Source organism: Hydractinia symbiolongicarpus, chromosome 5 (assembly GCF_029227915.1).
Source record: "Hydractinia symbiolongicarpus strain clone_291-10 chromosome 5, HSymV2.1, whole genome shotgun sequence".
Lineage (NCBI taxonomy): Eukaryota > Metazoa > Cnidaria > Hydrozoa > Anthoathecata > Hydractiniidae > Hydractinia > Hydractinia symbiolongicarpus.
Window position 1 is genome coordinate 18,814,359 of NC_079879.1, and position 24,623 is coordinate 18,838,981.

Below are 24,623 nucleotides of genomic sequence, written 5' to 3' on the forward strand. Positions count from 1 at the left end.
CATAAAATCGAATTGATTGACCGAATCTTTCGTACTGTCGCACTGATGTTAAAAATTCTGAGATGAAAACTAAAACACTTTTAACAAATAAAAATCAAATCAGTGTATTTTTTTTTACTGTTACATTAACGAAAAACAAATGAACAAACATTAAAAATACAAATAAAAAAATAAAAACTAGAAAATTTTCTAAGTAAGAAGGAAATCGATAAAAAAACGATTTAAATAATTTTATAAAATAACTCACCAAGGATAAGGGTGGCAAAAAATCATTTAAGTACATGATCGTCAAAAAGTTAAAGAGTTAAAAGCATTTTATATTTAGCTTGGCCCTGCATGTCAGTACCTAACTGCATCTGTAGTTTTTACAGATAGTGATGTATTCTTTAAGGCATGAACGAAATTGATCGACGTCGAGCGATTCGACCATTTCAATCCGACCAAATCCGGTAACGCAAAAGAATATAGCTTTTAAGTTAAAGTGTTAATATAAAACTTTAAGTCAGATATTTTAAATCGTTTAAAATAAATCTATTTGTTTTTTCCATGTCTGTGTTAAGATGTTTAAAAATTCACTGTAATTTACGTGCGCTCGTGAACATATTTGAGGACAGGGGACATGTGCTATATACTTTTAATAGAAAGAAAAAAACAATTTATAGTAACCACACTAATTTTCAGGTCAGTGGATGAGAATCAACATTATTTATAAACGATTAAATATTACATTATTTTCACCTAAGTGGATTTTTACCACCAACATTGTACTGTGTCGAAATATATCTACAAATTGACGTCAAAATATTATCAGAAAATTATAAAACAACGTGTTAAGCGGTTTATTACTGGCATTGGATTATCGGTTTTCTTCCGGTTTCCAGTTCGGGTCAAAATTGGGTTTCAAGTCTTGCCAGCATTTGTAATAGTTTTTATCTAATTTCTTACACGACATTTCACCCCATTCTGTCAACCCGAGGCTCAATGATGATTCGAACATAAATGCCTAAAAACGAAATGTATACGAGTTAAATACATGCTTATAGCAAATTTTGAATTGTATTTCACTACTGTAATGCTTCGAATAAACGCCCGGGGCGTTTATTAAATATTTTGACATTTTTGGGGGCGTCTATTCGAGGGAGCGTTTAAAAGAGGGGGCGTTTATTATAGAATTTATTATATATAAATTTATTATAGAAAATTTCCTTATTTTGCCGATGATATGAGGGATTGTGTTTATGAAATTTCTATATTATAAGCACCATTAAAATTGCCTTTTAATTAAAAGAGCAAAACAATAACAGTTATTGATTTTTTTATTATATATTTTTACTATCGCCTCGAGTAAACGCCCCCTTATGAGGGAGGGGCGTCTATTAGAGGGGGCGTTTATTTAAAAAATGATTGAAAACGTGGGGCGTCTATTCGAAGGATTACTACATTTTTTATAAGAATCATACTGTTTGGTTTGAGCTTTGTCATTTTTAGGAAATCGCTATTTTAAATGATACTTTAGCGAATATAAAATTGTGGATAGTGTAACGCAGTTTCAAACATGGTTGAACAAACGAGGCCGACATTTTATAAAAAAGCCCGCCTTTTTTACAAACAAAATAAAAATATTGTCTAATGATCGAGCCTCAGAATTATTTTTTAAAAATTTTAAAAATTTAGGGATTGCGCCTTGATAACATTTATAAAAGAATGTGTACAATAAAAGAATAAAATGAGATAACTTTGAGAGATTACATAAGATCAAAAAGTAAGAATACTTCTAATTTCAAAACATTTTGACCCAACTACTGTATTCTGGTAACAAATCTTACTGCGTGCTTATATTTTTCTTATTCAAATTTTAACGATGGTGAACGTACCAAATGCAAACACGACAAAATCTCCTTATTTTGCGACACTTGTAAAAACGGATTTTGTTGGAAGACATTCAATATTTTAATTATCTACAACAATTTAACTATGCAGGATAATTAACAAAGACTTTCCGGGACTTCCTTCGTTACTATAATCACTCCGAAATGCGTCAACATTTTGGAAGTCTACACATGACATGTCATCAGCAACAAAGTTCACTGGCACACAAAACAAAATGATTTAATATTGTGTATAAAAAAATAACTTACAAGCGCTCCTTCAGCAATTCTCTCTGGTTTCAAGTCTGCTTTTGATCCAGCCTCAAATACATTTGCAGCCGGACCATGTGGGGTCATCATACTATGGAGGGTTGCTCCACCAATAGAAACATTCTAAAAAAACATGCTGGCTAGGTTAAACACAATGGTATAAGTTAAAGCAGATTATGCGCGCGAATTGAATTTTTGTTGTCTGTACAACTGGGAAGTTACCATAAGTTATTACAAACAAATAAACGAAACTTTTACATCAACACTTAAGAATACAACGCTTTTATCAATCAACAAAACTTAACCTAACTCCACCTTTTTAGCTTCGTATTGACCTTTCAAAACACCCATAAATTCACTCATGCAGTTGCCTATTTAAAAAAAAAATATTTTAAAAACAATATACATTGATATAAATATATGTTAGCCCGTGGAAAAGGCCTAACGGGCGCATATATTTCCTATCGTCATTCCGTGCATCCTTGTTAGCTATAAGTATGAAGTAGTCGAATTTAATCTGCTGGGGGTCTGAAATCCAGCTGTGCACAATTAAGGAAAATTGAGCACACGGAACGAAATTGGAGGAAAGTCAAGATCCGTTTTTTCAGTAAAAAAAACACCCTTATCACGCTTCTCAATCAGCAAACTTTTGTATTATGTTCTCATTTCACCACCCTTTCTCAAGCTTGTGAGGAAAATTTTAAAACAAACGAATCATTAACACAAGTTTAATTTATTACCACACACATCCCCTCAATCTTTATTTATTTCTCAGCTCTCCCAACTATTATGAACCTGTCCCTCTTCCCAAAATACAAACGTCGACTTAAATGCCTATTCCCTCCCGTACAATTATAGAGTCATTTAAAAATTCAACAGAACACATAACACCAGTACTTACGGTGATAATACGGTGGACGAAATGTGTTTTCGTGCACCGACCAGCGTGGCGGGAAGATGACAAAATCAGCTATTGCAGTACCAGGTTTGTGACCAGGACAACTTAACACTGTAAATATTGAAGGATCCTTAAAACAAGTTTGCGAGAAAAAGGTGAAAATAACATCAAAGCAAAACATCACGCATGTTTTTTTATATAGTCTTTGAGTTCAGTATCCACGTGCTGGACTACAATTCAAATTTAAGACTAAAATAAATTTGCTTACATTGTGAACAAAATGAAGCACTGAGTATTTTATTTTGTACGAAGAGCTTAAAAAAGCTTTTTTAACATGCCATATTTTTCTCTCCATCTTAACCCTTCACACAATGGATGTTATAAAACCACGTGCTATTTATTTCAACGTGCAACATTTCACATTTGTTTACATTTTCAAGGAAAGAACTAAGATTTTATATTTCGTAATAATAAATATTCAAATGAAGCGATAATTGAACTTACCATGTGATCAAACGATACGGAGTTTACAACATTAAACTTATTCAAATCATACTTGTAGGGTGCATAGTTGCCATGCCAAGCTACAACATCAAACGGAGTGTGATCCTAAAGAAAAAGAAAAGATCTTCACAGAAACGGTTTCAGAGCTTACTTTTTAAACTAGGCTCTTAACTTTTTAAACTCTTCTAATTTGCAGGCTTGTGTACTTCATGATCTTAATTTTTAAAAACATTTAGCCTCCTTTTATTGTACCTAATTCATGATCTATCCTGTGGATCGTCCAAATGTCTTATCCATTCAATTCACACGTATGATATTGAAAAAAGACCCTTGAAAGATTTTCATGTCAGATTTGGAAAAAAAAGCATTTAAGAAAAGAATCTGCATCACAAACCTGCACAGCCTTAAACAATTTTCCTTGATACTTTAAAATGATTTCGTAACCATCTGGCCGCATGTAATCTTTATCGTATGCAGCAACAGGTGTCAAAAAATGTTTGGGATAAGCAAGACCATTGGCACCTAAAAGCAGATTAAATTTCAATATTATTTGTTGTGTGGTGGAGGTGGCATAACATTACTATTTTTTCATGGTGGCCGGTCAATATTTTCTTACCAATAGGTCCTAAATCAGGCAGCACAAAGTGGTTATCAAATACTTCAAGGATGAAACCTCGACATTGTTGCTCAACATGAACTGTAAATTTGATACCTTGCTAAACAGTAAAACATAACATGTGGGAAATTAAACGATAAAATTGATATACTATTTCTGCTGGAAAGCCAGTTTGACCTGATCCAAAAAGTGACACTTTTTTGATTTATGACTTCAACCATTGTACCTGAGCATGATCACTGAAAAGTGACATTACACACTCGAGATTGTCCTGCGTATTACCTGAATTACACAAATTTCGTCAGGTGCAACTGTCATCTTTCCAAATTCAGTAAAAATGCCAAGAGCACCATGCTGTGGAACTAAATTAAAAAGATTACGCGACATATATCAACACGTTACGTAAACATATCAACACATATTGTTACATTCAAGTAAGAAACAGCCCATGAAATGGGCAAACAACATCGCCTGACAAATACCCAGCCGGTAGGCTGTAAAACCTCTACTTTGGCACATTGAGACCTGGGAATACAACATGCATTAATCACAATTTTTTTGTCCATATTATGAAACAATTAATGTAACGTAAAACCTGTTTTAACATTGACAAGTTCCTAAACCTAAATTTTTTTAGCCAGTGTAGACATCTTGTTAAAACTCTGCTCAAAAATATTAAAAATCTAAATTTAAAAATTTGCAGAAGAATTGAGATGACAAATTTACGTACCAATAAGAAAGTCTCCATCAGAATTGTAAAAGCATCTAAAAGAGAGATGCTAGTCATATAAAACTTCTTGTTATCTTGTTGCTCACTACATGATGAAATATATTATATTTTGCTCTGATATGTACATAATTAGGCTACGTCCAGCGAGTACATAGACTCGTTGGTAGAGGTAGAAACTTCGATGACAACTTTCAACACCTAAAATAATTTGTGAATTGCTATTTCCTGTGCTCTTTAGAACACAAGTTCGGCAGTAAAACAAGAATTGACAATTCTTAAAGAGATTAGGGTTGCGTGGTGCCTAACATTTGCTAATACAAAGCACAAACCTGTCCCCCATTGGTTTGTTACAGCAGTAAACATGGATTCCTAGTCCATGGCGTGTCTTTGGATCTCCAGCCCCACAAATGGTTGCTAATCCGTCTATAAAATCAGTTGGATTTTCTGGAAGGTCAAACGGGTTCCATTTTAACTACAAAAAAATGTGTACAACTGTAATTGGCCTAAATATGTCAATTTTTCCTCACCATCTATCTTTTCATGCGTTAGTACTTCAAAATAATAAAAAAGTAATAATGTGTAATGATCCTGTCGATCAAACAGTGGAACAGACAAAAAGTCAGTAAAATAATACCAAAACAGTATATGTTACTTTTTTTTTTGAGGGGGGAGAGGGGGTGGGTGGTTAAGCAAAACTTTAAAGGGACCCTAACACAAATAATTATTTTTTTATATATTTTAGAGGATAACAAATTATTTAATAAAGTCTTTTGGGAGTTTTTAAAAATGTATTTTCGTTCTTAAGATACTTAGGTTTAAAGATTTCCATTTGACCTTATGACATTATTATTGACTAATTAACAAATCAGTAGAAAGATCCACATAGGTAGTCAACTTAAGTACAATAGAAAGGTTCATCTGAACTTTGATAATGTCAGCAATGACCTGTCGATGCACAAAAAATTTTTTTACCCGCTGCCTTAAAAAAAGATATAGCACCATTTGCTTTTGACTTTGCCACACTGTTTCTAAGTTATTTGGCCTCAACATTATAAGTGGATATTAATGGCTGCATTAATGTAATTTAAGCTATTGATGTTAATGTACTGCTATTGACATTGAATTAACTTTATTGACATTGTGATGTTTAATTTGTCTATTAACATTCAAGACATGCGTTTTTGCGACTTTAGTCAGCACAAACTAAATTTTTAAATGTCTTGTGGAATTATATTATTAATATCTTGACATAAACAAATTTTGAAAGCTTAATAATGAACTTATCACAAGCTTGTTTTATGTCAATTTGTTTTTTGTGCAAAAAAGTGGCTACATTTTAATGTGAATTACAATAGGAAGCAAATCTAGAACCCTGTATTTTCCTAATGAATATTTATTTCCTCAAGATTCAAATTAAACCTTATTGTCCTAAGGTGAAATTGAATATCATATGCTTTAAAGTGAGAAAATGTGGTTTATCTTAGATAGTTCTAGAGTGTTAGGAACGTACTCGCAATCTTGTGGGTGAAGATATCAATATGGATAAAATTATGTTTACGTGATTTTTAATGGCTTATAATGCCAATTTCTTGTAAACAACTTTTTATCATCTGCAACACACACGAAAATCATTTTCTGTGTCAGAGTATGATTTGTGCAGTCCATGTAAATTACAAATGCAGATGTTTAAAACAAACCTGATTGGGATTAGGGTGTCTGTCATTCCAATCACCGTTAAATGTATTCATGGGATACTTCTCAAATGGTGAATGCTTTACTGATGGCAGTATTCGATAAAGCCAACTGAAAATTTTTATAGGAAATTAACACATTTGAAATAATAAAAATAATTTAAGAAATCTACCCTTGAAGTGATATAGAATAAATCCGCTTTGCTACAAATAATAAAGACTTACGATCTTTGGTTATGTGTTTTTGGGCATGTAAAAGCTGTGCCAGACAATTGTTCTGCATATAAGTTATATGGACAAACTTGCGGTGTGTTCTAGATGTGTGAAAATGTAACAATACGCAACTGAAACTTAAAGTTGCACCAAGGTCATAGGAATGTTTTAAAATCTCAAGTTATCCAGACAAGTGTATACCTATAATGGCATTGAGTTGGAAAAACTATATACAATTTGTGATGTGATCCCACAGCAATATCAAAATGTGAAAGCAATAATTATTAAAAAAAGATTATGGAATACACCCAAAAACTAAAAATGTTGAAAGGAATAGTGAGATAAAATGGGACAACTAAAAATTCTCTTTCATTTTGAGAACCACAATCGGTTTGCTGAATTTGCATTATTTCTTTTAACAAATAAATTTCAAGCCTTGATGGAATAAAAAAAAATATTCATATATAATGTAATTTTTTGTTTCTAACTTACTCCATCTCTTGGTAATGCATGTGGTAATGCTTCTGAAGAAAACTCGTTGCCAAAACCGCTGACATACTAAATCAACAAATCAATACAAGGTAATCAGTTAACAGTCTACATTGGTGTAAAAATATGGAATTGAAAAAATCACAAATCTGTTTTTGCACATATCTAGATTTTATTCTTTTTATGGTCAACTAAGTCTGATTACAAGGTTCTCGATATTCACAACGTAGTAAGAGATAGTAGTTAAAATTTTCAAATGTTTACAAAGTTTTAATACACATATCAAGCAAACATATGATGAAAGTCAAAAACGAAGGGTTAAATTGTAAAAATAGTGTAAATGTCCAATTAAGAGTTCTAGACATTTATTTAACCTCACAATTTTATAGGTTGGTGCTTAAAAATAGATGTTAATCAAGCACTGGGTGCTTGCTGACAATAACTTAATTCTATTCATGCTGTAGTAGGGGATTTTTTTGAAAATATGCCGAAATGTTGCCACGGCAAACAATTTTTTGGGTTTAGTATATTTTTCATATTTTTTCTTTATAAAAAAAATTAGTTTTCCCCTAAAGCAAACTGTATTTATTTGCTTTAGGGGACTTCTTGGGAGACAGTATATTAATACATTATTTTTTGTTTGTAACATTAGTACGACTAAATACAAAGCAATTATACAAATCTTATTAGGATTTATTTATTAGGAAAATTTTGATTTAATTTTGAGAACAATATATGGAATCACAGTCCCGATATTTACTTGCTCGCGCATCTAAGTGAATACGTAATCCCAGATGCGCGCGGAGAAATGGAGGTAAAAATGTAAACAAACCAAGCGGGCACATTACTGTTCTTCCCAGATTGCGAAAACGGCCTGTTTACAACCAGGACAGCCGGATTATGTATGCATGGTCCGATTATGTCTTTTTTGCACTGGTTATGTCGTGGTGACAGGATTATGAATGCTGATATATATGGCTGGCCAGGCAGGCTGCACGCATATTTACGGGACGAATTTATTTGTGTGCATGCGCTGAATCACACTCGTGAAAACTAAACTTTTTAAAAATGGTAACCATAGCTACGCCGAGCAAGGGAAAGACAATAGATTGCAACGCTTCGTTGATTATAAGTTTTTAAATAGTTTATAGTATGCGCGGTTTTTTACATTGAGAATTTTTCTGAAGAGGAAGGAGCGATGTAGCCAGAGGAATAAGTAAGTTATAAAAAAGTTTATTGTTTTCTCCAGTATTTGACGTGGGACTTCGTCCCCTTCCAAAACATTAAAATTGGTAGTGGGTGTAGTAAAATTGTAATATCTTTTTAACTAAAGTTTTCTGTGGGAAAGACTCTTAGATTTAGCTTATCAACACCATCCTGATGGTAAGTTTAGTAAATTAAAAACCATTTCACTTTTTTTTGTGGTGTTTTTATTATCACAAAGTCGAAGGAAAAAGGCACCTTCCACACCACGGTGAGTCAGCCTAGCTATTCAATGAACATCCAATAAAAATATTTACATTATATATACATGATATACACATTGTGTAGGGATGCTCTATAAACATCAGCTAGAGCTAGCTAGTAGAGAGTTTTCTCTTTTTTATTTCAGGAACCATCCCTTGTCCTACGGGGTTACATCGCAAATAATGCTCCTTTGTCATTAAAAGTAGACGATTTGTGTCCGGTTTTACTGCATGGTATAGCCGTGCAATGCCATTGAATTCAGCATGGATGCTTTCTGCACCTTGTTCTCCATAGAACCCTAAACCTGTACCCCAAGCAGAAACAAAGTTTACGGCATGATCCTCAAGTAGATGTAACTTTGGAGTGATCGATTGAAGGGGAAATATATCTCGAAGAAACACCATCAGTTCTTTTACATTTAGTTCTAAAACAAATGTTTACATGTTATGGCTTTTATATATGTGTGTAATTTGTGCAAAAATGTGACCAATTATTAGTGTTTATATAATATACCTACCAAAGTTTTCAATTTTGTCTTGGTTCATAACTTCACGTGTATTTAATGTTTTGTGACATTTCGAATAATGTAAAAACAGCTGTTTAAAGTTTTCAGCATGTAAAATAGCATCTGCATGTATGTCTGATCCATTGTATCCAAGTTTAGTGACAGTGATTGGAAGTATATTGCACATTTGGATAAAGTTGTTAGGCTAAATATCAAATGTTGTTGATTACAGTTTCTGTTAATGCACTTTTTTAATAATAAGCAAATATTATTAATTACTATTCAAGCCCTAGTTCGTTAATGGTAAGTTGCTTATTAAAAAATATACAATATAGAACATTATTTTTTCACCTCAAGCATTTTATTTACATGATTTCCAATAAAGCTACCACCATAATAAGCTTGGCGTTTAATGTTGAGCTTGTTGAGGATAGCATCAACTGCTTGCACACAAGGACCATCAGTTTTTTTAAAATTGTTTGCTTCTTTTAACTCAAAATATTGAATTAAATTGAGAATATTTTTTTGCATTTGTTTTGAAAAAATTTGTCTTCAAATTTAATATTTATACCTTTTCAATCTTTTTTGCTTCAAAGTGTTCAATTCTTAGTTGGTACATGTTTTTAATTTTATCCTCATTGTTTGGGTCTCGCATTACAGCTGCAATGATGGTGTCATTAATCAATTGGATCTTTTCATCACAGTCTTCAATATTTTTTTCTAACAAGTCTATTTCTGATGTTAAAGCAATAAACTTGTTAAATTCCTCTTCTTGGGTTTTCTGATTAGCGTTTGCCATCTTGGTTGCTAACGCGATGTCCACACTGTGGCATTTATCTTCAAACATTGTAAAAAATTTTAAAAAACATCCCAAGGAAATGTGTAGTCCAGGTAAAGATGCCTAAAATTGAGTAATAAAACTTGACTGATTAAATATTACTTTATTATCACTAATATATATAACTATGACTAAAATGTATTTTAAAACAATAGTTTTGGAGGCAACAGTGATCAAAAATATACATACAGTATAGTATAGCATGAATTTTACTTACCTGGTCAATTGGAATGTTAAAAAGTGGGTCATCAATTACATTGTAGTTGAATTTTGCATTCTTCAAATTGCCACCAGAGTCTCTAAATTTTGCTAAATTCTCCTTCAAAGTTTCCAGGGTTCTTACAGGAAATTTTCCACGTATATCCACAGGTTTCTGTATTTCTTCTTTTGTTGCTATGCAATACAAACATGGGTGTCTCCCTGAATATTTTAAATGAAAATAAAATAAAATAGGATTTTTTATTTTGACTAATACATTTTATATTTTGTACTTTTTTTATATTTTGTACTATTTTTACATACCGTTAGCTCCGGTTATGCCATATGCACTGCTTAAAAATTTGTAATCACCCGAAAGAAATACTCTTACTCTCTGGTCACTAAATGTAGAATATAGGTATAAATTTTAAACATAGAAGTGTTAACTCTAACAAAAATGTGATAAATACCAACCCAAATTTGCTGGACTGTAGTCTATCAATTTGTTCTGTAAATCGACTTGTCCCAATTTTCAAATTTGATCTTCTATCCTTGGCCTCAAAGATACTGAAGACCACAGTGTTTGACTATAAAAATCATAGGAAAATAATGTTTTTTTTTCTAAAAGGTAGTAAAAGTTATCTAGCACTTTCTTTTACCTTGCTGTTTGGATTCTTTGTGTTACATATTTGAAATGAAAGCTTGAATGAACCACCGCCATGATCTCCTCCTATTTTTACATGTATTTCATTATTCATGAAGGGGTAATCAGTTAATAGTCCATTCCTAAATAGAAGTAGAATTGCATCTGTCTTAAATTTTTATTTTTATTTATTTTTTAAGTTTTTTTTAACTATATGTATCTTTTTCCTAAGAGTAAGTAAACACAAAAACCTACTGTCTTAGACAGTGAAACATTGTTTTGACTTAGGATTCCAGGCTTTCAACATAAACCCATGCCGCACTTCTTATTTCAAATTTGCCTTTGTGCCCTTTAACTTCGAATGAGAATGGAGCTAGTTCTGAACGCAATTGATCACCAGTCCATTCCGTAGCCACTTTTCTTTGTTTTCTCTGTGATGGTATGGATATGTTAAAGGTTGATAACCATCTATATGCAGAATATTATTATTTTTTTAAATGTGCATACTATATACCTTAGGAAAATAAAGTTTGCAGTTTTCTTTTTTGGTAAGAATTTAATTTGACAGATGCTAAATAAAATAAATTTGATGAGCACTAATCCACCAACACTGCTGACACACTTTCTTTCCTTAAGGTATTAATTTTGCATAAATGCTATTATGATAAATATATAAACAGGTAGATGTATAACACCTTTTTCATAAGAATTATACTTTTCATTTGAGTCTCATGATTTTAAAAGTCTTATTTAAAAAGGTGTAACATGTCTATTCTGTCTTTTTTGTGAATTTTCATATATATAATTATTTATGTATTAGTACTCAATTTTCAGCCATACCTTGACATTGTTTTTAATTTTGACAAGGGAATACTCAAGTCTGCCTTCATTGCTACAAATTCCTCTGGAGTTATACTCTTTGTTGTTATATTGGCTCTCTTGAGTATTTCTACTCTCTCATTTTCCTTCAGACTCTTGACTAATTTGCCAGTTTGTACGCTGAACCCACTTTCATTTCCACCAGAAGAAAAAAGTAATTGGTTTTTTAAAAACTTGTTCCTTTTTTCTATGGTCCGCTTGCAGACTTCATTACTATTTTTAACCGGTTTCGGTGTTGAGGTAAACATGTAGGGCTAAAATAAATTTGTTTGAAATCATTAGTTTAATTTTATTTAATTTTTAAAATATCAAGGATATATATGTATATATATATAATGTAAAATAATTGGATATGTAAATCAGTTATTTTTGTAAATATATGCATTTTCCATTAACTGAGATTTTAAGATACATACCCTAGGTCCTCCACTTTTAAATTCTATGCTGTTATTTATATCAGTTGATTGTTTCATTTTATGTTTTAAAACATGCAAGGTGGCATCCTCTATTTCTTTTGGAACAGGAGATGACTCGTCCAATAAAAATACATCTCTTATTGAATAATTTGCACTTGTATTTGAACTTGTGGATGTGTTGCACGATATATTGTGTAATTTAAGCTCATGTAATTTATCCAATGTAAATTTCTCTCCACATTTGTTATCACAGTCAACTTGTAAACTATTTACCATGTGGTTTCGGTGCAAACTTGGTTTTAAATTTGATTGGTTGACAAGAGTGATGATGTCATCGCGTTTGCACTTAGGGCATTCACTTTCATCTTGAAAACTTCCTTCAAGATATATAAGGATGCATTCTTTACAAAATGCATGTTCACATGTGATAACCATTAAAGGTTGTCTCAGAAGATTTCCACAAAGCATGCACAAACAAAACTTGTAATGTGGATTTTTTTCTAAGCCATGGTGACTGACAACGGGTGGAATAATGTCATTTAAATTTTTGTCACTAATTTCCTCTAAGGCTTTTCTTGACCATATCTGCTTAAAAGTACTTGGTCGTCCTGTTTTCTTCTTTTTTGATAGCCTGCCTCCTTTTTTCATACCTTGAACATTTTCACATACAGAGCAAACTTCTGTATGGGGAGACCAATTTTTAGGTTTCAACTGTGTTGTTGTATTCCTATTTTCAATATTTTTAAGTGTGTTGTAACACCGAAAGCAAATATATTTGGGATGAATGTTGTCCACATCCTCCTGGATATGAACAAAAAGTAGTTCTAATTCCTTCTCCAATGTCATTTTCTGTTTTGCAATACCTTTACTTTTAGTTAAAAATTCTCCACAAACTCTACAAAGTTTTGCCAACATGTTTTCATGGTTTGTGGCGGCCATATTTTTTTCAAAAAGCAGGGTCTGTTTCAAGTCTTTAAATTTTTAGGAAAAAAGTGAAATGCATTCCAAACATAGTTTTTTGAAGAGCTTAAGGTCTGAACTAAATGCTGTAAAAACCTCTTTGGTAAAAAAACTTTGGTTGTCGAGATATTTAATGATGTAGCTAGGTCATTTTTTGTGTTTACTTTCGTTTTGTTTTTTTACCGCGTAACTTCAAAACAAAAGCAAGTAAGATGTTTTTTTCGCTTAGTTACGTAACCTGGCCTCACTTCCTTCAATTAAAATAGTACATTTCCTTAGTTTGTTGGTTAAATCGCCGTAAAAAGCATCAATTTTGGGATAGGCAATCTGACCAAGAATCGGGCTTTCGCCTCTGAGGCGCTATATTTAAAAAACAATTTTTCGCGCATGCGCATAATTAAATTCGCTATCCGCGTACCGCTAGAACTAGCGTGGCTGTGATTGGCATTTTCTTCGAACTTTTGTGAATTAAAAATTTCCTGGAAGGTAGAACACCCTTAAAAACTAGACATGGCAAAAGAAAAAAGTCTAGACGTAATTCTTAGTATAAAGTGCTCTTGTAGTAAATACATTTCAACATAATATACTTAGAAGTAACTAAATTTCACGGAACCTAAATTATTCTTTTTGTGGGAGTTAAGTTTGGTGAAAAGATATTAAACTTGCGAATCCTAAAATTTAGTATTTGTCACGAAATTTCGTTTTATTTGAGAACAACAACAACTTTGCCACCAGTGATGACGAATGATATAAAAGCGATCGGCCCGATTATATTTGTTCTAGAAGTCTCGAACAATATTTGACTGTCATACATTAGCTGGCCTTGCCCGATTATGTGCGTTCTATAATAAGTGAGAAATAATATTAGACTGTTGTATATAAACTGGTCTGCCCTGATTATGTTCCTTTTATATGTGCCAAATAATATTTTTTTGAGTAATAAGCCAGCCCATCCTGATTATGTTGCCCTGATTACGTATTTTCTGCCCTGTTCTTAACCGGGGCAAGCTGTCATACTTAATCAGGGCAGCGTTTATTATCCGGGCAGAACATTACCTCCATTTCTGCGCACGCAGGAAAAACATGGCACTATGATTGAATGTATGGTCATGCACGCTCTTTTGTGTAGGTAAAAAAGCAGGACTTACAAAATGGTTATTAATGAATATTAAAGATTTTTAGCATAAGATCCAAGAGGAGTCGGAATTAAATTTTAACTTTATTCTTCTAATTTTTCTTAAAAAATTTCACTTTTTTAGGCGAATATATTTTTTGGGATAGATTTCTTTGATTATTGTGGTTTGTTGTTGATATTTTCTACCTATAGAAATACTTGTATGAAAAAAAAAACTTTATAAAAAATATTTCACTCTTTGCTACAAGCCTTCTTATGACACACCTCCCAATACTCCCTTTTGTGTCTTGTGGATTCTTACAGTTTTTCAAAATTCCAATTGTAGTTTTTGATGCAACGGTCTGAAATTTAAATTGCTGTTTCCCTCACCTTACAATCAGCAAAGGCTACAGACGATAATTCAGACATTGTTTGATTTGATGTTGTTGTGTTGTGATGGCTTGTTTTGTTGGTGATGTTATCAGCCGTCAATCAATGTTTCCGTGTATTGGTACCACCATTGAAGCCTGTTTTCAAAGAACGGCATCACCCGCCACCCTCAGTCCCGGGCTTTTAACTTTTGAGATAAAAGAGATGACCACTGCGGGACGAGGGTTAAGTGCACCCCTTACATTTTTTGAACGCGTGTTTGATTTTTATACAGCAGGGGGTATAGGTTTGTCTATGGTTTGTCATATGATCTAATAGAAGTCATATTACGGCCTCTTTGAAGGCCTTTGCATAGTTGACGGCGTTCCGAGGGCCAAGCGCCAAGGAAAACGACTTGGGACGTCTTAGTCCTGGAGACTTGAAGGATTATACCGATGGCGCAGCGAGCGTATATTAAAAAAAAGCGGTGAATTTATTAACTGCCATTGTATATCATTCTCAGGCTTATTTTGAAAAATTCTTTGTGGCAAACAGGAGGGTGTATTCTGTACGTTTGTATAGAAACTAAATACGGGAAATGTCGCTTTAAAGAACGCCTTAAAAAGTAATTTTTTCAATCATTTCACACAAAAATTGAATGCCAACAAAGAATCCAAATTATTATAACAAAACAGGTAACTGTGTTAAATGCACTCAAATTAATACAGAAAGTGAAAATTCTAAGAAAACGCTGAAAAGGGCCCTGTTTGTTTTTGTAGGCGAATTTTCATTTGACAAGTTCTTTTAATCGTCAACAAATATTTCCAAGCACGCACTTTCTATATCCGTCATTAAGTTGAGCAACTTCGCTTATAGGACATTTTGCCTTTTTCATTAATTTGATAGCAGCAAAAAATTGTTGGCTACTCCGTTAGCGGCTCAGGGACCAAAAAAACCCTGAGGATGAGAATGATATACTTTAGGAGTACTAATTTTCACGGGTATTTATTTTCGCGAGTCAAGAAAAGTTGTACTTCACGGGTATTAATTTTCGCAAATCGAAGAAATGTTGATTTTTCGCGAGTAATAATTTTCATGAATTGTTCGTATTTCGAATTTTCGCGGGAATTGATTTTCGCAGAAGTAGACTTTAAATAAAAAAATGTAATTTATTAACTTTGCATTCCACAAGGCTAATCAAACTAAATTGTTTAGTTTTATAAATGTATAATATAGATAGGAAAACAGATGTTATAGGGGTCGATGTATTTAGCAATCGTATTTGCAGCCAGCGAACTTGTTTCCAGAGTTTTTTTGTTTCTGGTAAAAAAAGAACGAACATAACTGTGTAAGATAAATAAATCCCAAAGTTAACGTTGGCAAAGAGCAGAACTTAGAGTCCATTGCCCATGTGATTGCGAGTAAAACCTCTCACCAAAATATAGTGAGAGTAACAAACTTTCGACCATTTTACAAATTCGCCAATTCTTGGCATGCGACGCAAATTTCTCAGATTCGTAAGTTGCATAAATTACGTTTCAATTGCGTCTGCTTCGTGCCGAAATATTAAAAATGGCCATGCTGACACCAGAAAACTGGACATTATTAATTATTTATTTCTTTTTACATATAAATGATAAAAATCCAAGACTTTTTTCGTAAATATTATTATCAATATAACATTGCTATTTTTTCTATTTGTACTTAGACCTTTATTATTTGTTTTGTTTTTTTCCCACTCTCAAACTGTCGTGTATATACAATTAATAGCTACCACTTTTAACGCCACACACAAATATAAACTTACAAGGATAATTGGTTTTATGACACATAAATGCCATTATCCGTTTTAAAAACGGAATAATAAACAGTGTGATAGCAAGCATAAGACAGTGATAAACAGCAATACTTTCCAGAGGCAAAATTCTAGCTATGAGATATTAAAGTTGCAAAAACATTTAGAAGAGTTAAAAGTATAGCATTGTTGCAAACAAAATAATAAAAAATAAAATATAATTTTGTATTACAATTTTATAATCTTTTATTTAAATTTTTAAAAATATAATTTTGTGTTAAAATTGTGTTAACAAAATTGGCAAGATAAATGTAAATGTTTTAAATATTTGATATTAATAAATGCATTATGTTTGGATGAAGTGTAAAATCGTTCAAAATTAATCCTACTGAAATTTTAATTAATTTCATTTAAACTTTTTAAACGCTCAGTTTCTGCAAGAATAAAAAAATATTACGTGAAGGTTCGAATTTCAGCCGTGAATGTTACTTCGGGATTTCGGATTATGTCTAAGCTTTGAACTAGACGAAGTTCTTTTTGTGCAACTGATGGTTTCTTTCCTTCTTCAGCAAGAGCTAAAAACAAAATAGACACTACAATTCTATAGCCAAATCATACATGTAAAAAACACTGAAATACGAAAAACACTGGCTAAATCGTGGTGTTTTTTAAAGCAGGTTTTTTACCACAAGATGCAAGCCTTTAACACATAATGGGCATTGAACTCCTTCATGGTAACATTTCTTTCTCGCATTGATATTCACTCTTTCAGGAAAGTATTCCTGATCTCTCAACGCTAATTTATTTGAGTTTCGCTAATGCTTCAGGTCAAAGCTTTAACATGTTCTTTTAAAATTTATAATTAGAGTCCATTTTAGTAGGAGAAGGTAAATAGAGCATTTAAACATTCGAAAAATCAAATATATCTAAAAAGAAAATTGTTTAAAAAATTCGAATTATCAATTTTTTGGGAGTCAACTATAAATGATTACATAAAGTTTTGCGGTTTTGATTGGTTCACATCTTCAGATGAATATCCAATCACCTGATTCAAGGCTATCGCTCACAACCTCAAAAGGTTTGGAAAAAGAAGTTTCATGCAACATACCATTCGCTTCCATCAACGTTTTTTTCAACACCGCTTGCATTGCAGACATGGTCTTTTCGCATGCCAGCTACATAAAACAAATTTTAGGAAAGTGAGTTAGAGGGGAAACAAAACAATCTATCCTGCAACAACAAGGTTTCCACTCATTTTGCTAATAATTTTTTTCAGCATATTGAAGAGAATTTAGAAGAATTTAAGCGGATTTTTTGGAGATTGTTTTGACTAGCAAGAAAAAACAAATATAAAGTTTAGAAGATTTTAGGAGAATTTGAATTAGTGAAAGTGTTAGGATCACAAGAGTCAGGAATTCCAAAAAAAAATTGAGCAAGGAAGACAATAGAATTGACCAGATCTCATTTCTGCATTAGCTGATTAAGAGTATAATGTATTAACTTATATTACGCAAAAGAAAATCCATTACAAAAATTGAGTTTTTAAGAAAATTTGAGTCCTATTTACACCAATAATTCATCAAAAATATGCAGAAGTAACACACCTTTAGATTATCCGGATGCACGTGTAGCCATGCCAACAGCATGCTGGAAAACAAATCCCCAGTACCAGTAAAGGTCTCATCAAGTCGTGGAACCGGTAGACGAATATAGTGGCCCTTTTCTAATAGATTAGAAGAAGATTGACATTAAAAAACATGTTTTTCAACGACATTTAAATGTCAAAATAATGAACAAGAGTTATTTCCATTTAACAAGTTTACAAACTTAGGTATATTGCAAGTTTGACCCAGTCAGACATTTCATTTGCTGAAATTATTTTGGTACTGCCCAATGCATACTCAAGATATACCAAGAAACGACTAAAGTTGTGCCAACTCAACTAAAAGCAACTTACTATCATGCTGTGAAGCCAGTAAAACCAACCTGTCTTCGTTCTCTAAACATGTACTTGTGAGAATGACTGTTTTAACTCCTATGCTGTGCAGCAACTTTAATGCCTGAAATATCAAACACGTTCTTAAAGTTGGTAGCCAATTTAAAACATTGAATTTCTGTACATCTAAATTTTCGTACAAACTACACAGAACTAATAAAGTATGTTTTTTTTTCTTTCCATGGTATTTGTAAGGGAAAAAAACCTTCCAAAGTGACTTAATTCTTCTGTACACGAGAAGAGATAATGAACATCATCAAACCGTAGTTAAATTTCATTAAAGGAGAATTATAGAAAATTCACATTGCACAACAATTAAGAAAAAAGAAAACCGCAAAAATACCTTGCAGGCATCTGACTCAGTTTTTATTTCCACCCCAGTTAAAAGTCTGAAAGAAATAGTTGTCTACACACTCACTGTAATGCAGTAATTTTTAATCAACAAGCATCTAACGTCCTATACATATGTATACCCTGTATGAGCTCGGTGTTGGGGAGGGAGAATTATAAAAGAAAAAGAAATATCCGAAATAATAATAGAGTATCAACCATTGTAATAATTCCGTGTACACTTTTGTTAGAAAATGCTGGTACTAAAATAATTTTTAATTTCACTTACTCAGCTTCGAATTGATTAGGAGTCAAGATATCAGCGAGAGGAACAAGTTCATCACGATAGATCGGCAGCAAACTTTCAGGAACATACTAGCAAAAAAGTTAACTCAAATAGTGCAAAATCATTTTTCTTCGTATTAACAAAAGTAAATGTACAAAGCAGGTTCTTTAATTCATTTTTTATGCAAAAGATAGACCATCATAATGTTAAAAAAATATCAAACTTACAAATTTCCCATCATCTCCCATAACAGGATCACACACTAAAAATAATAATAAAATAAGAATAATAATTAACACGGAAATAAAATAAATAAATAATTAAAAATACAATAAATGTACCATATATTATGTTAGGGTTTTTTAATTTGAGGTGTTTTAAAACATTTACTATCTCCTTTAGAAATGATTCTGAGCCACAATATCCTAAAAAAAAATTAAGGCATATAATTTCAAGTTTAGTGCTCTATCACTTTATAACAAAAATATTAAGACAGTTTTCTTTTGTCACACACAATGCTATCTAACATGTGTGCACTTTGAGGCAGCAATTTGTTATTTCTATATGTATACTTACACACTTTTCCTTGAATCTTTTCAAAAAATCAATATCATTTCCTTTCACCAGTGAATTTTACAACAAAAAGTATATTTTTCATGATGGTGTTATACCAAAAATTTATTTTTGCAATTTTCTAAGTTGAAGACATGGGTTGAGACTATTTACCTACTATCTGCACACAGTAAAAGACGCTATTTTTAGTGTTAACAATGATTTCCAATATTTATTACTTTATGAATTTTAACATTTTATTGGTTTGGTTACCAATCTATCGGTTTATCAGTATAATATACCGGTTTTTAAATATATCACAATGTCAATACAATTACATTGACATAAAAACAGAGTTTATCATTACTCTGCCATTCACCTATAACCTAAACGTTTAAGGACAGCGGCCATATTGGGGCTAAACTAACCTGTTAAAAAGTGAGAGTAAATATCAATTTCATTTTCTTTCAAACCATTAAAAAGTACTTTTAACTCTTCTGCCTGTAGAACTTGACCTTGAATTGATTTATAACCTGCAACAAGAATAGCAAATGTAATTATAATGAAAATAAATAAAATTTGATTGGATCTAATACCTGATTTAAAATAGTACATCTGCTACAAGCTGTTACATGCGGTTAATATTTGCAAGTTTTAACGTAATCCTCAAAAACAAATAAGTGTACAATGCAAATCTTGAAGGTATCAATGTTATGCACTTTGTGTTAAATTTATACAGTACATGAAAAAAATATGACCGCAAGACCTTTGAAATTCACCTCACAAAAACAATATCTAAAGTATTGTCTCACTCCTATTACATTAGCAAAGAATTGCAGAGGTAAAAAAATATTTCTCTTATCTTATAGTTTTTATTATTGCAAATTCAGTTCACTTTAAAACCAATGGAAGAAAACTAATCAGTTATAGAATCTACAATACAATTCGTACCAAATACTGCGAGTTTGAACAAACATGACACTTTAATCAACCGAAAATAATAATTGTATTTCAAATAAAGATTTGAGCATATTTCATCAAAATTAATCTGAAACAAAACTTTGTACAAAGTCGTCTGCTGTGGCTAACAATGTGAAAATATAAAAAAACCCGACTTATTTTACTAATCTAATAAAAGTGGATCCTATCTGCTGAACCATCTTTTTTAGTATGTAACAAAAAATTGTTACCTGTGTGGTTAGACAATTGTACAGAATTCATTGCATCCACATCAAAACCTAGAACCTAAAACAAGAGGTTCACACAATTTCACATGATGTTTGATGGTTTCATCAGCAAATCATAGTGAACACTGATGCAATTCCTATCTCGATAATTAAAGTTGTTTACATTACATTTTATTCAAAATCTCTTGTGTTTTTTAAGGTTGATTTTAATTTTTCATTACATTAATGTGTATGTAAACAAACTTAAGAACTATTAAGCAGACAAACAAAACAAAAAAAAGTAGAGGAAGTCAATTTTAGTGTGCTTGTAAACAAATTATATCATTCTATATACTTGAATTTTGTCACATCAGGAATTAATTGCATCCCCGTTTGCCAACTGCCAACATGTATTGGAAGGGATACATTCTGGTTTTGGTTTATAATAAGTTTGACCAAATTTCTTGCAGCAGTAAATAAAAACAGTCGATTGATATTTTTAGTTGTTCAATGACTGCTTTAATTATCATCATCAGCATCATCATCGGATTAACATCCGTTTTCCATACTATCATGGGATATATTAATGACTGTTTTTAATCTGATCCAGAATGTGCTTGTTTTAAACTCAAACTCGTCTGCATTAAGTCTGCCCTTTTAACCACCTGCCAAATCTTTCCCAGTCTAGCACTTGTCCTAAGACTACACTTTATCCTCCTCTGAATGCCCCAGCCAAGCAGATCTTCTTATCTGGGTAATGGCCCAAAAGTAACTCAGCCTGCTTTTTAGCTTATCTAAACTCTTTCTGTCTTTCAAACTGGTGTTACACATCCACCTAACTATTTTCATATCATTCTTTTCTGAATCGCTCTGTGTGAATAAAACACAATAATACTAGGAAATTTGAATTAGCAAGTATTTAAACTACAATTATTTTATTTCTAATTTTTTTTGAGTTAAATGTCACTTTTTTAACAAAAATAAATAACTTGTACCTCCAAGCAATGTTACCCAGAGACAGATAGGATTAAGTCTGTACTAAATGTTTATGATGGCATTATCAGAGGATATTGACTGATGTCTAAAGCATTGCTTGACTTGCGGGTACAACTGTTTTAGTTGTGCATATTTAGTGATACATATTGTGGTGTTCATTTGTTAATCCTGTATAGGCATTTTTGGCATTTGCATACTGTTTGTGTCTTACGCGCTCCGTAACTGTACGTAATTTGTTGAGAAACGGTAAAAACTATCATAAAATATTAAGCAACTGTTATAACTGAGATACTTCTTTCTAATTACATTCACGCAGATACAAAATAAACACCAAAAATCACAATTACATCTTGGAATAATCAATAGACAAATCCAGATAATAATCTTTCTCAGTTTGGAGGAGATATCACAGTTCAAAAAGTTTTTTATCTTTATTTTATCAACATATGCTCACTCAACCACCAGAAAATATTTAAAATTTAAAAAAATGAGAATTTTATAATTTTAGCCATTTTTATACTTATATTTAACTCCTTTTTTAAAAAAATATTAAAATTAATTATCATATAAAGGCCCTAATATCATATTTATTTTTTTAGACTAGTTTTACGGGCATACAGGAAAATGTTACTTTATATATCTTTCTTCTACAAAAGTGCTAAGTTTGACTTAACTTCGCTAAGTTCAGGAGGGAATGTAGACCAGCCAGAAATTATTAAAAAGTCTTTGAGCAGACTAGGATTAATGTAGATATTACAAATTTACTAGACACCTGTAAGGGAAATGTTGCAGACTTGTTTCCAACATAGCCAGACACAACATGACTTTGTATTGACAGAATACGTTTCAACTTTTCCATTGCCATTAACACATTCACCAAATTAAACGCTTCTAATAACCTTTTTTATATATCTAAAATAAAACTTTATGAACATTAAAGCTGAAATTCAACCATTGAGACAAGAAAGACTTTTTGGCAATGTGGCAATTGTTTAGGGGTTTCGAATTAAGATTTTAAATAGGGTTGTGAACTTTTTTTAATGGTATACATTGATGTACTCAAATGTTTGATAAATTGACACAACTGTTGTGTTAAACTTTGGACCATCTATGTTTAAAATTGATTATTGTCAAGTTCTGCATCTGGGATATATTTTCCACATTTTGCTTGCATACATTAATTTATTTTCTGTGAAATAAATTTTGCATTTCTGTTGGAGTTTTAATCTCAAGAAACCTAAAAAGTACAACAGAAGAGAGTTTGTAATAATGAAAAATAGCAAGGTGGTTCGAAGGGAAACATAAAGATTAATGTTAACTTTATTTAAGCCTTTTTGGGGGGCTATAAAAAGCCTGTGGAAGGATAAATACCCTCTTCAAAAATAATAAAGCAGATATAAAGGCCTATCAATAAGAGAATAACACTCGAGCGAAAAATCGATTCCCCAAAATTACAATAATTTAGACTGGGCAAGCAATCTGAATAAATAGAATAGAATAGATATAAACGCATATTTTATCACAAAGTCTTTTTTTATTTTACTTTATCTTTTTTATATATTTTTGTTTTTTACTGTAAATAATAAGGAGAACATTGATTTCCATGTGAGATAAATTGATATTGCTCAGCTCCAAATTTTTTTTTTTTGGAATTGGGGGAGCAATTAATGGCTCAGCAAGTTTCTCATTCCTCAGAATTGGGCGAGCCTTTGCGTGAGCAAGAGCAATTGTTCTTCCGTTATTGATAAGCCAGCAGACATCATATTGGCGCAAAACTTGACACAAATGTTTGTTAGCACATTAGGGGACAACCGAAATAAAAGAATTTTGATGATCCATTAACTAAAATTGTAAAAAAGGTAACAAATTCCAACCTCTATAATGTATGCTTCAAAAGTTATTACAAAAAAAATTTGAAGGGTCGGGGCATAAAAAGCTCTCTACTTACTGTCCATCTTACTTACTGTCCATCTATGGATTTGCTTGTTCATTTAGAATTACCTACAATTTTTTTCACAAAACTAATCTACAATCATTATTAAAATACTTTTCAATGTCAAATTATTTTTTCACATAATCTTGTCATGTCATGATAACTAATAAAATTGCCTAGACCTGCTGCTGCTAGTTTAATTCATTTCCCTAATACTAAATTTTAGAGGCTACATCCATACACAATTTACCACTGCCATAATAGTAATAATTTTCGCATGCAGAAAAATTCACAGTTAAAAAATATGAAAATTTTACATTATTTTCACAAGATTTCCACAAGATTTACAATTTAGTTTTTAATTTATTTATTTGTTTTGCACCTTTCTAATTTCTTTTTATTCTATATACTTTACCTTTATTATCACTTTCAATTTAATTTACTTTTAATTTGCTTCTTTAAATTTAAAATTTAGCTTGGCTAAGAGCTGTCATGGCAAACCATAATGCATTTTGCCATTGACAAGTGTGCACTAGTCAAAAAAATTTAAGTGGTGATAGAAACAAACCCTGTAGTGCAATTTTACAACCCTCCACCCCTTGAAAACCTAACTTTAGGGTCAGAACTTTTGCAGGCAGATTAGTTCGCTTCTTTGCATTTTATGGTTGCTTTCACGAAATTTTTTCACTACAAAAAAATCAAGGTTAGTGATTTAATTCTTCTTTAATCATCAACTAAAATACATTTGTTGTCTTTATTCTTCTTTGGTGCTATAAACATTTCTTGGATATTCCGATTTCTTGAAAAAGTAATAGATGCAGACTTCTGATTACTAAAAAAAAGATTTTCCTTGTCAATTAAGTGGTTTTTGGTTTTTAGAATAGTTTTGTTGCAAAATTTT

At 31.7% G+C, this 24,623-nt stretch overlaps 4 protein-coding genes and 1 long non-coding RNA gene across 6 annotated transcripts; 1 reads left to right on the forward strand and 4 right to left on the reverse strand.

Annotated features, from left to right (window-relative positions):
* Positions 1–88: 88 nt before the first annotated feature.
* On the reverse strand, positions 89–14,880 carry LOC130645120 (homogentisate 1,2-dioxygenase-like). The gene is made up of 14 exons (XM_057450997.1): positions 14,690–14,880; positions 7,283–7,348; positions 6,803–6,891; positions 6,584–6,689; positions 5,216–5,358; positions 4,887–4,921; positions 4,439–4,518; positions 4,157–4,256; positions 3,935–4,062; positions 3,541–3,645; positions 3,040–3,166; positions 2,454–2,509; positions 2,139–2,261; positions 89–1,003 (listed from the first exon to the last, which is right to left on the reverse strand). The coding sequence occupies exons 1-14, from the start codon at positions 14,726–14,728 to the stop codon at positions 857–859; spliced, it is 1,344 nt and encodes a 447-aa protein (XP_057306980.1). The 5' UTR covers positions 14,729–14,880; the 3' UTR covers positions 89–856.
* Positions 8,446–9,275, forward strand: LOC130645126 (uncharacterized). 2 transcript variants are annotated; one of them, XR_008982681.1, is made up of 2 exons: positions 8,446–8,495; positions 8,892–9,275. It is a non-coding gene; the product is annotated as an uncharacterized LOC130645126 (long non-coding RNA). The 2 variants fall into 2 exon arrangements; XR_008982680.1 differs by lacking the exon at positions 8,446–8,495 and adding an exon at positions 8,502–8,662.
* On the reverse strand, positions 9,247–11,313 carry LOC130645122 (uncharacterized). The gene is made up of 7 exons (XM_057451000.1): positions 11,186–11,313; positions 10,947–11,073; positions 10,762–10,874; positions 10,612–10,688; positions 10,307–10,509; positions 9,823–10,152; positions 9,247–9,456 (listed from the first exon to the last, which is right to left on the reverse strand). Exons 1-7 carry the CDS (start codon positions 11,203–11,205, stop codon positions 9,247–9,249), a joined length of 1,080 nt encoding a protein of 359 aa, XP_057306983.1. The 5' UTR covers positions 11,206–11,313.
* On the reverse strand, positions 10,953–14,682 carry LOC130645119 (V(D)J recombination-activating protein 1-like). The gene is made up of 3 exons (XM_057450996.1): positions 12,226–14,682; positions 11,771–12,063; positions 10,953–11,398 (listed from the first exon to the last, which is right to left on the reverse strand). The coding sequence occupies exons 1-3, from the start codon at positions 13,162–13,164 to the stop codon at positions 11,215–11,217; spliced, it is 1,416 nt and encodes a 471-aa protein (XP_057306979.1). The 5' UTR covers positions 13,165–14,682; the 3' UTR covers positions 10,953–11,214.
* Positions 14,881–16,300: 1,420 nt separating the features above from the next.
* LOC130645123 (pyridoxal kinase-like) lies at positions 16,301–24,158 on the reverse strand. The gene is made up of 11 exons (XM_057451001.1): positions 22,562–24,158; positions 20,818–20,872; positions 20,056–20,160; positions 19,417–19,500; positions 19,303–19,337; positions 19,079–19,164; positions 18,803–18,848; positions 18,421–18,523; positions 18,068–18,186; positions 17,572–17,638; positions 16,301–17,038 (listed from the first exon to the last, which is right to left on the reverse strand). The coding sequence occupies exons 1-11, from the start codon at positions 22,652–22,654 to the stop codon at positions 16,917–16,919; spliced, it is 915 nt and encodes a 304-aa protein (XP_057306984.1). The 5' UTR covers positions 22,655–24,158; the 3' UTR covers positions 16,301–16,916.
* Between the last annotated feature and the right edge of the window lie 465 nt (positions 24,159–24,623).